General features: G+C 40.3%; 1 protein-coding gene across 3 annotated transcripts; it reads right to left on the bottom strand.

Moving 5' to 3' along the window:
- Positions 1-1,897: 1,897 nt before the first annotated feature.
- lmbr1l (limb development membrane protein 1-like) lies at positions 1,898-15,465 on the bottom strand. 3 transcript variants are annotated; one of them, XM_040047566.1, is made up of 17 exons: positions 15,203-15,464; positions 10,237-10,321; positions 8,412-8,445; positions 7,939-8,078; positions 7,399-7,502; positions 7,161-7,284; positions 6,999-7,067; positions 6,844-6,908; positions 6,120-6,192; positions 5,765-5,851; positions 5,580-5,656; positions 5,386-5,463; positions 5,204-5,277; positions 4,880-4,970; positions 4,731-4,797; positions 4,152-4,313; positions 1,898-3,588 (listed from the first exon to the last, which is right to left on the bottom strand). In XM_040047566.1, exons 1-17 carry the CDS (start codon positions 15,263-15,265, stop codon positions 3,503-3,505), a joined length of 1,479 nt encoding a protein of 492 aa, XP_039903500.1. In that variant the 5' UTR covers positions 15,266-15,464; the 3' UTR covers positions 1,898-3,502. The 3 variants fall into 3 exon arrangements, with proteins under 3 accessions (XP_039903500.1, XP_039903501.1, XP_039903502.1); XM_040047567.1 differs by lacking the exons at positions 4,880-4,970; positions 5,204-5,277 and having other exon boundaries at positions 15,203-15,465; XM_040047568.1 differs by lacking the exons at positions 7,939-8,078; positions 15,203-15,464.
- Positions 15,466-15,883: the final 418 nt, after the last annotated feature.

Raw genomic sequence — 15,883 nt, 5'->3', positions numbered from 1 at the left:
TCGACTGTGTGAAGCAAGTGTGCCGTGAGTGTGCACACAGGATGGCGGGCAGCTATAGCAAGTGGACAGTGTGGCCCATTATCAGCTGATTAGCGAGCAAGTCTCGCCTTTTCCGGAGTGATTCTGTATTTGCAAGTGTAGAAAAGAGGGAATAACAACCCTTAATGCACTTTGGCACAAACTTCAAATGACCGACTGTCAGGAAAGCTACTCTGTGTCTTTTTCCCCCCACTTCATTCTTATGTTTTGACAATAAAGATAGCCTATCTCATCCCATAACAAGCTGGCTGTTTCCCGCCTTTTCCCTGACAGTCCCGACATGCATTACTACAGTGTGTTACCGAAAGGGACCGCTGAGACACTTTGATTGCATCGCTATCAAGCTTTACTTTCTGCTACAGGGGAGTTGTGATATCTTAGTGTTACACCAACCACTTTCAAGGCTGACAGTGATAGTTAGGGTTGTTTTACGATGCAAATGTGTGCACACAGTGCTCCAGAAAGACAAATCATTCAATCCAGTTGGGCTGTAGCTGGTAAGCTCTTAAGGCTAAAGCAAAGAAAAGAAAAAAAAAAAAAAAAGATTCAAGCACAAACTGCACCATTTCTCCAAGGTGCAAAACTGGTTGTTGTCAAGAAGGACTTTCAGGAGCACAGAGAGGGCAAAAACCCTCATAAATATATATATATACACACATATATATATATATATATATATATATATATACACATACACACATATATATATATATATACACATATATATAGAGATAGATACAACACATATATATATATAACAACATACACATATATATAATATATGATATAGATACACATATATATATATATATATATATATATAGATAGATATATATATATACACACCTAAGACATATACACATATACATTCATATATATATATATATAGATATATATGTATATGTGTATATGTGTATATGTATATGTGTATATGTATATGTGTGTATATATATATATATATATATATATATATATATATATATATATATATATATATATATAAAAAACATGTTTAGCATCAATCACCAGAAGTCCAAAGTGCAATTTTCTAGTCACATTCAAAGAAAATAGAGAATAATGGGTGTAAATTCAAAATCACCAACTTTTAGCCCCATGATTAAATGCATCAGTCTGGGTTTGTTCAAATATAAAATCACATTTAACAAAATCTAAATTTTCACCCTGTTTCTGAAATCACACCAACAGTTCTTTCGTATGCACCTTTAACTGCCTATAGTGTCACTTGCCTCAGTAACCGGCCTGCAGATGTCAGAGTAATGTTACGGCGACATCTGAGTTCATTTCCTGTTAGCAAAGGAAATGAAGTTCAAAAACAAAACCTAAACAAAATAATCTTAATTAAAACATCCAAAGAAGCAAAACAAGAGATGCAAGAAAAAAAAAAAAAATCAACAGGGAGAAATTAATCAGCTGGGGTTTTCTTGAACAGACTTTAGATAAAAAAAGAAAGAAAAATAGGAAATGAACAATAGGCGAGGGAAAAGGAATGAAACAAAGGAGGTGGGTGGTGGGGATGTGAAGGAGTGATCGTAAGTGAACGCCGCTTCTCCTGATTTGGAAGGTTATCTGGCATTTGCATCAAAGTGGGGAAAGCATGGGCAACGGCTGCAGTGGCGTCGCGGGTGGACGCCGCTGACAGACAGGCCCAAATACAGCTTTCTTCTGCTGCTGATTAAAGTAGTGCACTAAAGGGTGGAGGGACACGGAGGACAGATGTCTCTTACCAGTAACACACCCACTACAGGCCACATGTTAGGAGATGTAACTGCATCAAAGAAATGAATAAATAATAATAACCTTGATGTGTGTTCAAAGACAAAACAAAAACGCATACGAAGAGGTCAAAAACACATTTTTATTGATTATTGTTCAAAAACATTCACGTAATAGTTTAAAAAAGTAGTATGTAGGAAAATCTGAAACAACAGCATTTCAAGTTTTCTTTTCGAAATCTTTCAGACCAACTAAACATTTTCTTTAACTGCTTGAAAAGAGAGTAGTAATAAATCAAAATGTAAAGTATGGATTCCCAAACAACCATAAATAATAAAAACAACACACGATGCCAGAAAAATCCATAAGAACATTTTCAGAACAAGTGAAATGAGTAAACCTCAGAGTTGTCCACATATAATGCATACAATAACTAACCAGACAGAGTTAGGGGTTATATTGCCATTGGACTTAAGAGATAGTGTCCCCTGCTGGTCAAACCAACAGCAAATAACCTGCTGATACAGCAGCAAAAGTAACCTGTGACACAGGATCACCAACACATATCAGATGATGAGATAATGCTGACAGTAGATGATCTAACCTCTAAAAAAAGCCTGACAGCCACATAGCTGTTCCAAAATATTCTGACATCATCTGATGCATTCACTCCAGTTTCCGACACAGAGGAATGAGATGAAAGCAAAATAAACATCACAGAAAATTAACTGAAAACATAACTTTTGCTAAAGTTAAAAAGTGTGCTTTTACATACACAATATTGCACTTTCCCCACACAAATGCTTAATGATTCACAGTTTGATTGGTTTTTTAAGGCAGCGAGTTCCCACTAGTGAGTGTCACATGGCATTCAAATACATTTTATAAGACAAAGTGTAAAGCTTTCAGTTTTTTGTTTTTTTTGTAAAGTCAAGCCGTCGTACAAAATGCTCTTAATCCTACTGGTAACCTCAGTGTGTAAAAGACAAAAAAAAGAGCTCCAACACTGAGACTATCACGTCAACCTCACATTCCCTGTGTGTAACCCGCAGATCCGCAGACAACTGAACTGCTCTCTGTCCCATCAGCTCCCCACTAACGACTTCCTTTTATTAACCAACATAACACTGGTGCATACTGGAACATCCAAACACATGGAAGTAGAAGATCTTCCAATCTTAAAATAGTGGTGGTACTTAAAGAGGAAGGCGTGGGGAAGCCGCAAAGAAAGAGAGAGCACTCAGTCGACCTGAAGAAGGAAGAGGAAATTATGTCACAGCTACAATGCAATATTTCAAAATAACTCTGCTGACTTTCACATATGTCAGACAAACGGCTGCTAAAGGATCCTCGTTTTACAAGGCATGACTTTGCAGGGGCTCTGTTATCGTTGCTAATATGGCTTTTATCCCTTTTCCCCTTGATCCAGTCACACCTGTGACTCGGTAACCACTTGTACCAGTATTTGCCTTTGCAGTCAAAAAGCAGTATAAACTTGGACCTTGATATATTGGTCACTGAACACAGCATCAAGCGGTGCTCCCACTGGACACAGTGCAAACAGACTCACATTCTTCAGTCTCCTCACAGGTGGTGACCTGATCCATGTACCAGCTGGCAAAGAGACTGAACTGTGAATGCCTTTAATCCGCCGGGTACACCTCTGAAATGGCTCAGTTTTTAAAGGTTAGGAAAGGCAGTCATGAGAAGGAAAAAAACCCCAAAAAAGTCACTGGATTTTAGACAATCCACTGGCCAGGAGGAGCCTGAAGGGGACGGTGGAGCGTGACACAGTTAAAGGCAGTCTGTGGAGACCTGTACAGAGAGAGAAACAAGGACTATAATATCACACAATCAAAAGGTGGAGCATTACATTTGCAAAGCTAGGAAAAATTGTGATTTAGGTGAATTGAAAGTCTATTAACCACAGAACAAAAGTATGCTGGGAGGCAATGGGAAAGTGCAGCAGAGCTGCCACAGCGCAGAGATGCTATCTGGAGTGTGAGGAAGGGGATTGTGTGTATGCATGTGTGAGTTTGGCGTGCCCATGCTCCGAGTGGTTGTTTGTGTTGGGTGGAGGTTTGGAGGGTGTGTGTGTGTGCTGTGAGGGGTCTAGGGCGGTGTGCCTGAAGGTCCCCAAGGAGACCTGACTCTCCTCCTGTCCCTTTACAATTTCCTGAAAGAATTGTATTCTTTCTATCTGAGGAAGAGAGACCAGCCCATAGGGAAATGGGGCCAAAGGTGGGGAAAGTTATGAAAGAGATATCCAAGTGCAATGAATTTAAGCACAGCTCAGTCTCACTGACAGAAAAAAAAAAGTACATGCTTACAAACGTTGTTCACTTTGCTTCATAAATTCAAAATGAAAGTAGACTGACCAAAGGCACGGATGAGCTCTCTTTGTACTGCCCAGGTGACCGTCTTTATCAGGGAGGCAGAGGTGAGGCCAGCAAACAGCATGTTGTATAGAAATACAACGTAGAAGTTCCCAAGCCAGTTATATCGACCAAAGTCTCCCAGTAGGTCGAAACGGGTGATCCCTAACACAAAATAACAGAAGCAAAACTTGTGAAAAATGTGCCGAAGCCCCAATTCACCTGCAGGCACAATATTCATGGCATACAAACGCCCTCCTGTGGACATCATTAAAACTACACAAATGCTTTCCATTTTATAGATGCTGTCAAAGCAGAGTCAGGGTAAACTTTTTATTTCATGTAACGTCAAAGACAATTGTTCAAAAGACAATGTTGTTGTTTTCCATTACAGTCTAACTAACTTATTAGTATTTCATGCACACAGTGGATTGTTAAGATTGTGTAATGTACATACACATAAACATTGACTATATGCTCAGTCACACATCACACACAGAATTACAGAGGAGCAAAACTGTGGACAAGGCTATAAAGTTTGAAATGTTAATGCCCCACTTCTCATTTGTGCTTCATGCTTACCAAGAGTGCGTGAAAACACCGGCAGTGCAGAGCTCAGGATAAGCAGTGAAACACAGTTGGCGATTATCTGAAAAAAATTAGAGGTTACCATCTTTAGTAAAAACAACAGTTTCTGGATGAAATATGTGAGCCTGCTGACCACTGGGTACCTGTGTGAGGTTGGTGTCTTGTGCACGAGGCAGGAGGCCAGTGAAGAGAGGGGAACTATAGAAGCCCACCACTGAGGACACCATCAGATAACTGAAAATAATTTTAAGGATAACAGTGGAAGGCAGAGTGGTAAAGAGCACCCAAGAAGTAGGCTACAAAAAAAAATAAAAGGTGCTTCCAATGTGTGAATGTGACAGCATGAGTCAACATCACCCACGCCCTGGTGAAATATCAAGGGCATCCTGGTGAGTGGCTGCGCCAAATGTAGACAACTAATTAACTCTATGTGCACCCAATTGTAAGATGGGAGGATGAAAGGATACAGAATGAGAACTACTTGAACAGCAGCACCCAGTGAGCCAAACATTGAAAAGGAGGCCATCCCAAGGTGAGGGTCCTACAACACACAAAAATAACAATCCTCAATATATCATCACGACTAGCTGTAGCACATAAACCTTTAAAAGGGGCGCATTTATTAATTCTGTTTTGGCAGAAACTCCACCTCCATTCCTCTGGGCATGGCTGTTTCATCCAGCAGCAACTCCAGCACGTTGAAACAGACCATCAGCACACACATCACCTACGGACACAAGAGACAATTACAAAATAATACTTTAAAAAACAAAAAATAATTGTGGTCTTGATAAATTAAACTTAAAGTAGAATTGATGCTTATATTGATAGTCATGCAAGTACCGTCAGTGCGAGAAGCACAAGCATTGCAAGCGGGTAGCCCAGGTTCCGCTGCCATGGGGACGCTTTCCTCCGCATCTCTGTGGGGAAAACAAGAAAGACAGAAAAGCGACAACAACAAATGACTACACTCTGTAATCACTGTGCGAGAACTCCAGCAGAGAGACAGCCTGTTCAGCCAGTCTTACCCAGGGCGACGCGCTTACTCTGGACGGCTTGGTACTCTTTTTTCAGAGCCTCCATGTTCAGCTTGACCCAGCAGGATGTACTGCCACCTACAATCACACGCATGATGGTGGGAAGGAGAAAATGTCAACCAGTTAATTTAAGGTTGAATATAAAAAACAAATAAATGTATTTATATAGCACCTTTCTACACTTAATGACCACCCCAGACTACACATTTTAACCACACATTGATAAAGTACTTCTTCCTATAGTCTTCAAACACCTCACATCCACGGCCAATTTTGAATAACCAATTAACCTAACAGAGAGAAGTAACCAGAGGAAAGGTTCTTGTGAACACGATCACCTACTTACAGTTGATTTTCCTGGAGAGAGAGTCTTCCTCAAATGTGGTGCAGCTCAGAGTATCTTCAACATCTTCCAGCAGCTAGAGAGGACAGGACCAGTCAGTCAATTCGATTTTTAACGAGTTCACAGGCACAAGTTGAAATGGTCATGTTCAGGTGTTCTGACACCACTGCAGTGAAATATAGCACAGACATTTAGGCCATTCACAGCAGTTTTTCACTGCTATTTGGGAAAGTTCAACGTGTTAAAGTAAAGCCACGACCAAACAGTAGTACATACTGTTCTTTAAAGAGACTAGTATAAACCAATTATGTACATTTATTACATTAAGTCATGGTGCTCTGCATTTTAATAGACGTTGGAAAACTATTAATTAAACCTCAGAGGCATTAAAAGGTTTTGGTTTCAGAAGCTTCCCATTTTAAAAACCAACCAACTCATTTGAATTGTTTACTAGCTATATGTAGCTTGCTCATTTACTTTGTGTACTCCCCTGACTAGTGTGCATCAACAGCACACTCAAAATTGATAATTCAGTATGCTTTCTTTAGTTGCACCTCATGCAATAAACACTACAAATTAACAACATGATTGGAACCAGCAGGAAGTGTGGATTTTGAAGATGGAACAAGTTGTGTTAGAAGAAAAGTTGTACTGACTCAGTGGGTTGCTAGCATAGCTTTAGACAACTAGACTTGTTTAAATTCAAGACACTGAGCCTGTGACTCACCCGTGGTTTGACTAGCAGGCTGCCCGTTACACTGAACATTCGTGACAACCCTAAGGGAGTGCACACTGAGGAGAGAAGCACAGAGATGATGATATGCAAAAGCCATAGAACCAGGTTTATAGCTACTCCACCAACTGTGAATGAGATATACTAACATAAAAGCAGCAGCACTCCAAAGAGAGAGATCCCCGAGTACAGGTAGGGAAGGTAATACTCCCACAGGTCTGAAATCCAGAGAGAGAGAGATAGAGCATCATAAGTGGCTATATGAAACATATAAAAACTACCTGTCATTGAGGAATCTGTGGTTGACTCACCGTAGAGGCTCTTCCGGGCTATGTTGTCATGTAGGAGGGCTGATGCCACCCACACAATGCCCAGCACAAGCAGGGCCAGCAGCAACAGCAGCACAACTGCTTCATAAACTCGTGCCATTACACCCTACACAACCAAAGCAGATGACGTGTGAGCAGATGGGTGCGAAAACAGGCACCGTGGACTCGCATCTATAAATCATTTTGAGTCTCCAATGTGAGCTTGTGCTAAAAATGCTACCTTTCTGGATCCTGCAAATCCCTCGGACTCAGTGAAGAAATATGCAAAAGGCATGAGGAAGACCAGGGACAAGTTGGAGAAAAGGAAAACTAGGTTCCACAAACCTGTCAAGACAGATTTTTCATTTGTTATTTTTGGGGCAAACGCTCATTAGCATTAGTTTTAGCAGTACCCAGATCGGCCACCATGAGGCTCAGCCTTCCCAACACTGACAAGACTGTATACATACATTGCAATGTGCGATAATTACAGAACAAAATAAGCTACAAACATTACAGCAAAGGTTACTTTCACATTAATCAGCACCACAGTTCTTCACAATGAGACACTGGCATTCCACTGAGATTGGAAAACTTGACCGAATTGAACAGTGAGGTCACAGCTTCTCTGTCAGTAATAATGATCAGTTTGGACACAGGCCTGTTTAATATTGATCTAGAGGGCATCACTACTGTTCATTCTGTTCCAGTTTTAAAACAGATCTCTATTTGATGTTTGGTTTGGTGTCATCCCTGCTTAAAAATAAACAGACAGATGTACCATGAATAAGAGATCCATTGAGCCACTGCATGTAGTAGCTCTGTGGGAAGGTGAGCAGCACCTCATTGGACAGAATGGAAATGGGGAGAAGGAGCACAGCACAGACTGCAACAGACAGGGTGAATGTGCACAGCCACAGCCTGGAAAAAGAAGAAACACCATTTGTGAGTGTTGTGCATTTATTTATGTTTAGCCTCAAACACCACAGCGTAGATGAAAGGCTACAGTGGTCATGAATAAGGTAATATAGTGCCGGCGTGTAAGGACAAAGGGCAGAGTGACATGGAAGTCACACCATTACACACACACACACACACACACACACACACACACACGGCAGGGCAATAAATCCAAAGCCAAATGGTATTGGGTCACTACACATGTCACACTGACTTGGTATCTGCTCAATCATATGGAGTGGGAGTGAGAACAGACTGATACCAGCTAGTTAATCAGTTGTGTTTTTCACTTACGCAATTTTGTTGACAGTGGCATCTTCGACATCATCTACAAGGGAACAGAGCAACACTCATTACATAACTGACAGACCTCAGTTTGTTTTCACATGCAACTACCTGACTTTTACATTGTAGGAAAGCCTAAGCACAGAACACATACAGTGTGCGTGTGTTTGGGCGTGTGTACAAGTGCAGCAAAAAGCAACGGCTTCAGAAAGGGGAGTAAGCGGGGGACGAGTATGTTTGGAACATTCTGTTCAAGCAAAACCCAGACTCTAATAAAACTGAACTACCTATAGGCAGGCTACAGAAAGAGCGGGGAATTAAGAATACCAAACAAACACTTCTAGAAATGTCTCCATTTCCTCTTTAAGCTTTAAAAAAAATGAATAAATGTTTAAGATCTTGCTACAACGTTAATGTCTAAATTCACTATTTGAATTTCTGTAGCTCAGTACTACAGTATTTTCCTTACTGTATCAATATTGGCACAGAGGAGAAATATAGATATAGAAGATAAGCCTAAGGAGCAAAAACCAGTTCTTGAATCTTTATAGTCAAAAACAACTTTGTGCAGTGCTGTTGCACAATTGTCATTTAGCTGCAGGGCACAACTGTTCCATTGTTGTTGATGCACAGACTTTTTCAGCAGTGAGCTAATATATAGCAGGTTTTCCTCGCTCACTATTTTAGAAAAAAAAAAAAAAAAAGCATCTGGCCATCTCCCAGACTCCCACCCAATCACAGTGGAGCACAGAGACCTGACTAGTTGGACATCTCACATCTGCTTCCAATTGTGGGAAGTTATTGGATTTATTATGTAACTGTTGAAAGTTCTGCAGTCACACTTCAGAACTTACAACATTTGTGTTAAACATTAAGAACATTTTTTTTACAATAAAATGATTTATAATGTTGCTTATGTACATTGACACAATGGATTTTAAATCAAACAATCCAGCTGTGAATTAATTGTAGATTTTCAGCTGTTATAAAAGAAAACATTTACTGCCCAGCTCAGCACCAACAAAAGGCCTGAAAGATGACGGGAAGACAAATAAAGTCCATGAATACAGAATTACTTTGATGGTTACCAAAAAAACCCTTCATAACATCTAAACAATTCAAGAGCAAAGAGGTAAGAGTGTTACTGTCAGTGTCTACAGTACAGATTTACCTTCATGAAAATACAGAGGGTTCACAAAAAGGTGAAAACTTTTAGGACACCACAAAGATGGTGGAGGCAGTGTTACGACATGGGCATGTACACCAACAGTTATTACTTAACTGTAACTACATGAAGGTTGCTTATTAGCTATAGTGCTATTTTTATAATGTCTGTGTTCACCAAAACACATCTTACTACACTTTTCCAGACAGCGGAAAGTCAGAAAACAAAAAGCAAACATCTTTTGTCATGTGTATGGTTCACATGCTTTCAGCCTAACGAGGTGAATACATTAAGTTACTCTAGCCTAAGCTCACAGCTGCCTTCCTGCTAGGGTGCATATGTGGTACATTCATGTATGCAAACAATATTGATTTTACTGCTTGCCTGAGCATTATTCAGGTTTCTGAAGACTCTTCAAATAAAGCTCAAAAGAAAAATCCTGCTGCAGCCTGCACACAAACTAGAAAACAAAGACTGCTCAAAATAGAAAGGGTAATTTCTGAACAACACCTGTGTTTGGTTGAAAAGTATTGCCTACTTCCACCCACTCACCAATGTAGACAGTGTGCTTGTCAACATCATCACCGATTCTGCTGCAGGCAATTCTTTAGAAGCTTTTGATAGAAAACGTTCTCACGGTGCAGTATTCGTGTGTTGCAGAAAACTCACCTGTGACAAACTCTGCAGTCTTCCTGAATTGGTTAAGGATGAGGTAGGACAGCATGTAAAGGCAAGTAAACAGGAGAACACAGATCTGCAGAAGAAACAGAGAAAATTCTAGTGTTATTTTTGCATTTAAAGGTCCAAGGACAGGCATTAAAAGGGACCGGTGTTTTACATAAATAAGATTAGCTATGTAAACCACCTGTCATGCTATGTTAATCAATGAGTCAATGAGCAATAGATTTATTTTAAACTGCTGACATGTCTGGTTTAGTGTAAGTTGGGAGAAAGCAGAGAAAAGACATTTGGGGATTACAGAATGTGTTCCTCACACAGCTTTCCACTTTGGCTATGCGAGTTTGCCTACGCCAAGAGAGACACAGATTACGTCTGAACATTACCCATTTGGTCCAAAAAAAAAAAAAAAAAGGTCACTGTGATAAACTGAGAAGGATTATGAGAGAGTAAAAGAGAGAAGGGTTAATGCCAGTGAGTGAGTGATCCCCCTCCACACTGCTTACCATTACATTAAAGCAACAAATTTAGGTTAAACCAGTCTTCCACCAGCAATCTGTTGTCTGGGAAAGCCCTCAACATGCCAACTCTAATTAAATCTCTTTACATTAATACAACAATGGATCAAACCGCTGCCTGCCACAGATAAGACAATAAGCAAGCACCAATGGTAGCTCCTGCTCAGAAACGCACCCAAGTATAAAATATACCTGAGCAACTTGGACACGCTCAGCAATGTAAGCTAAGCTGCTGAACGTGCAGAAGATGTGACCGTTTAATGCTGAATCCTGATTTATCTGACAGCTAAACTGTGTGGCATTAATTTCACGTCAATACATTTTTATCAGTGCAACAAAGTGTTGCTGTGAGTCATGAATGAACTGATGTTGCCAAACCACAAGTATCAATGAAAACATTCCTGTTCCAGAGCCTCTGGGGAGCCCTGTATGCACAGCACAATGAAGATGTTTGTCCCTAAGGTAACAACAGCAACAAACACAGAGGGAGAGGCTCTCTGCAGAAATACAACGTCGTATAAAACCTGTTGCTAAATCGAGTTTACACAAAAGTTTGTTATTTTAGTTTAATCTTGCACTTGCTGTGTGAGATAAAAAAAAAAACAAAAAAAAAAAACAGTTGAGAGTCTGTGCGAGAGGAAATGATCAGTGGCAGCACAAAAGCTGCACCATGGAAAAAACAAACGACTGTGCGCAACAACTAATCAGCTCAGTCTGCGTAAATTATTGAATAATGCAGTCGGATTTGGAAAGGACCTTGTTATCGTTAATCCAACAACAAGAAAAGTAGAAAACAAAGGTTGGGTGAGAAACAGGTAGAGTGTGGTGGGGGGAAAACGTGCTAAATTGGCCATACTGAGAGCTGGCAGGCCACAGAGGGCTGCTGAGGGGAGAGTTTAGAGAATTTCAGGCTCTAGCGTGACACAAACTGTCAATGCAGACTATTTCACAATCCACAGAGTAATTCAAAAATTGTTCTGCCGAAGAAAACAAAAAACAGCTGAAGTGCAAATGTTCTCATCTCGCCCAGCCGTGCAGTTTGTGTGAAAATTTACAAAGGAGCAGAAGAACAGAGCAGAAATGTAATTTTGTTTCACCTCATGTAAACATGTGATGTGGATGACAATAAAGTTTCCTTGAATCCTTGAAGAACGAAGACAAAGCATCTCTTCCAAAACTGGACTCGCTTTTAAAGTAGACACCTTAAGCACAATTTAATGGTCTGCAATAATTATTAATTAATACTTAAGCATTTCAATAGAGTCTCTCAATAACAAATAAACTAAAATAAATAAATAAATAAAAAATTAAGGGGGGGGGAATGATCCATCAGGAAATAAACACATTGTCCTCTGTTTTCCTTCTCTCAAAAGTACTGCAGAAAGTCACTCCTAAGACTCAAACCCATCAGTTCTGAGCTATTATAGTTTTCAGTCAGAGCGCCTGAGACTCAGGTATTATACAAATATTACAGTGCTCTTTTCTAAGCGGGGAATGGATATCAGTGTGTGCTGATGCTGGCTGTTCCAGTTCTCTACTGCAAGATTTTATCATCATGACCTTTTATCGTGCTAGACACTGATCCTTCTTGATCCGACCAGGCTCAGGCTGTGGTCTGTGGATGAGCACTCCTAGCTCGGCTGTTTACCCCCACAGCCGAGCTACGCTCTCTACTATCTGCTGATACACAAGATGATTTACAAGAACACATTCAGCTCAAGTGAAGACATGCACTTGGCTGTAATCGCACTTTCCCACTGATTATTAACTGTTTATTATGCCTTTGGCCAAACAGGTATAGTACATTTCATCGAATTAGAATTTGTTTGGAATTACTGTCGACTTTTAGGAATCCGGTACCAACTGGTCCAACTGGGAGGCTTCTGACCAGAAGCCAGAAAGTGTCATACTTCACATAAATACCGTCCCCCCCCCCTTTTAGTCAAGCACAGAATTTTACCACTTGTCTTCACTCCAACAAGATATCTAACTGATTATTATTATTAAACTACTCTCATCTGTTCTCATGACAGGCAAATAGCTGCAAGCATGTTTGTTGCATATAGAAATAGCCTTTATAGCATATCTTTGTCATGCACCTATGGAAAAATGCATCTACCCTGTGCATTGATACGTGCATTATTTTTCCATCACATTTCCTCAGAATCAAAAAAGAAGCACTAATGGTACAGCTGCTTGCATGTTTTGGATATCTAATACGAGAGCATTCTCAGTAGCTAAACCAGCATTTATATGCATCGGCTAAGGACATGTTGTTATAAAAACATCTCTATTGGATGATACACGCCTCGTTGACTGCCTCTGGCCTATTGGTAAATAAACAGACATTTAGAAATATCAGTAGCTGATGTTTGTAGTCTAACATCAGTTTTACACTAGCTTCAAATACAGAACTGTAAAAGACTGAAAGAATTTAAAACACTGTTTTCTTTTGTTTAGTTTTTGGCATCTCACAATTGACGCATATCTATTATTATATTATTTATGAATAAGAGTTACAATAATTACCGAAGTAAACCATTAGTTTATCCACAGAAACTCAGTCAGCAGCTGTTCTGATAGCCATTCAGTTATTTTAAAGCAAATATAAGTCAGTTTAGCTTCTCAAAGACCTTTTGGAATATTTCATTATAGGCTAAACAACTGTAAAAAAATAATCACCAGATTAACTGATAACTAAAACAAATACAATGCAGTAAAATGGCAGCGTGGTGGTGCGATGGTTGGCATCATCATCTCAAAGCAAGATGGTGCTGGGTTCGAATCCATTGGCTGTGGACTCGGTTCTACCTGTGTGCGTTTCCCTCCACAGTCCAGAGACATACCTGTTAGGTTGAATGGTGACTGTAAACTGGCCATGAGTGTAAATAGTTAGCTCTACCTCTCACCATATGACAGCTGGGATGGGCTTCAGCTCAACTGAAACCCTGACTTGGATAAGTGGAAAAAGATGGATGGAAGGAATTATTTTTATTAAATTATTTTTGGATATCAAAGAGTTGCTCTTCTACTTTTAAAAAAAAATGTCTCATCCAGCCTTTTTTGTTAGGGCAAAATATTATTCTCGGTCTAGCATACATGCACTTCTGCCACAGGTTTATGACTTTAAAATAAGCTGATTAAAGATAGGCTTGGCCTAAAGCCATTAATAACCAGAGGTGCTGGGGCAGCTGACAAGCCTGAGAGGAAGTACTGTGATGAGGAGGTAAGCTGGAGACTTGAGACTTGCCACTTGCTAATAGCATTAGGTATTTGAAAGGGACAATGACAAAACAAGGGCATTAGAAGAAATGCAAGCACTTTATTTGCTGTTCATTTGGTTTTGGTTTATTAATAACTGCATCCTATCTATCACTGAAAATATATACCGCCTACCAAATGTAGAATGCTATTTTAAGTGATATTTTCCAGAGGATGTAATCTTGCTTCTGATACCTAATGTGGGCAGACAAAAAAAGCCACCAACAGCCCTAATGTGCAAATATCTCAGCCTACCACTTAAAAAAAGGGTGGGGGGTGGTTTCCTAGTCTGTTGGGGGGAAAAAAAAAAAACCTACATTCTTTAGAGGTTTCACAGTTAAAAGCAAGAATTTGACTCGTCATACAAATAAAAGCAGTCTAACTGATCACAATCTTAATGTATGTTCTTTTGGATTCAGTAAGCCCTGTTCTGATTTCTTTGCTGCTGCAGTGACTCAATCTCCCACAGGAATCACTATTTTTCATATTATACAACTCATCTATAAACACACACACACACACGTTGTTCCTTAAAACCTCACATTTTTTCACCTCATGATCTTCTGCAAACCAGAACGAACTACCTGGAGCTGAGCAAAGCAAAACAAGTTGATGAATCGACTCCTGATGCTAAGATACGAAGGTGATAAAGTGTTGCCTGACGATGCTTTTATGATAGGCTGGTTCAGCAATCTCCAATCTCAGTAGTCGGGCCCCCGTCTGATGTGATGTGAGGGTTAAAGGTCAGAAGCCGTGTGCTTTGCTGTAACTGAACCGAGTCTAAGGTTCAAATAGTTGCTGTTGCTATTATACAAAACTGCGATAAAACAGCAGAGGGGGAAAAAAAGAGCATCAACAGTAACAAAATGCTGTGCCTCTCTGCTGCCTGCTCACCAGCTGTATCCGTGCAACAGTTAAAGTTTGAACATGGGTTAAGCTAGCCCAGGGAGCGAGCACATTTCAATCGTTATCATCACTTTTTTTTAAGTGACTTCAAACTTGTTATCGCTTGAGAAAGTAAGACGCGCAGTCTACAGCTGAGAAACAAAAGTCGTGCTACCGCTAGGTAAAGTGAAATAAACAGCGTTAACTGAGGCGACTTTCTTACAGTGATGCGACGTTTGCGGGGGGCTCATAAGCATAGTAACTGACGGTTGGGTTGGTTCGGCGTTACTTACTATAGTCTCCCGGACACGGTTGTGGAAAAGTTGCTCTCTAACCGACACGTCGTCCGTTTCCATTCTCCGAAACCATAACAGTGTCCTCAGGCTTAAAAGCGCTGGAGGCGGGTGGAACAGTTAAAAAGTTAAGCGACTTCGCATCTTCTCTGGATATGCTGTTGATGTGTAGCTAGCAGAGCTCGCTCGGTTTTAAAGAGCTAACCTGCTGCTGCAAGGCTGCTCAGCTCCGACGAAAGCCCAGCAAAGGAGGGGTCGCAGGGGGCGGGGCCACGGGAGCTTATTGTTTGGCAGTACAGCGATTTGAAATATTAATGTGGACCCAGCCTACTTTCCAGGTATGCGTGTGGTCCACACCCACTGACTGAACAGGTAGCTACACTTGGCTAAAACTAATTTAGAGAGATGCTGGTCGCATTAACTTACCCTCACTGATATAAATGGGGTGCACAGAACGTACAAAAATTAAAAAATTAAATGAGAATCATCTCCTCTCCTCTCCTAGACACCTTTAACGACACGGAATATGACCTTAATGAAAACTAGGTTTATTTCAGATGCACATGGTTGTTTTAGATTGGCGTGCCTAATATATTATCAAACATTTTCTGACTATTGGGGTATTAATATCAGGGTCAATTGGGGTTTTTCTTGGCTCATAAGTGGTCACTGGGGTTCTGC

The sequence above is a fragment of the Simochromis diagramma genome, unplaced genomic scaffold, assembly GCF_900408965.1.
Source record: "Simochromis diagramma unplaced genomic scaffold, fSimDia1.1 OVJJ01000387.1, whole genome shotgun sequence".
Classification (NCBI taxonomy): Eukaryota; Metazoa; Chordata; class Actinopteri; order Cichliformes; family Cichlidae; genus Simochromis; species Simochromis diagramma.
The sequence above is the reverse complement of the archived record's forward strand: the minus strand, read 5'-3'. Positions and strand labels throughout refer to the sequence as shown.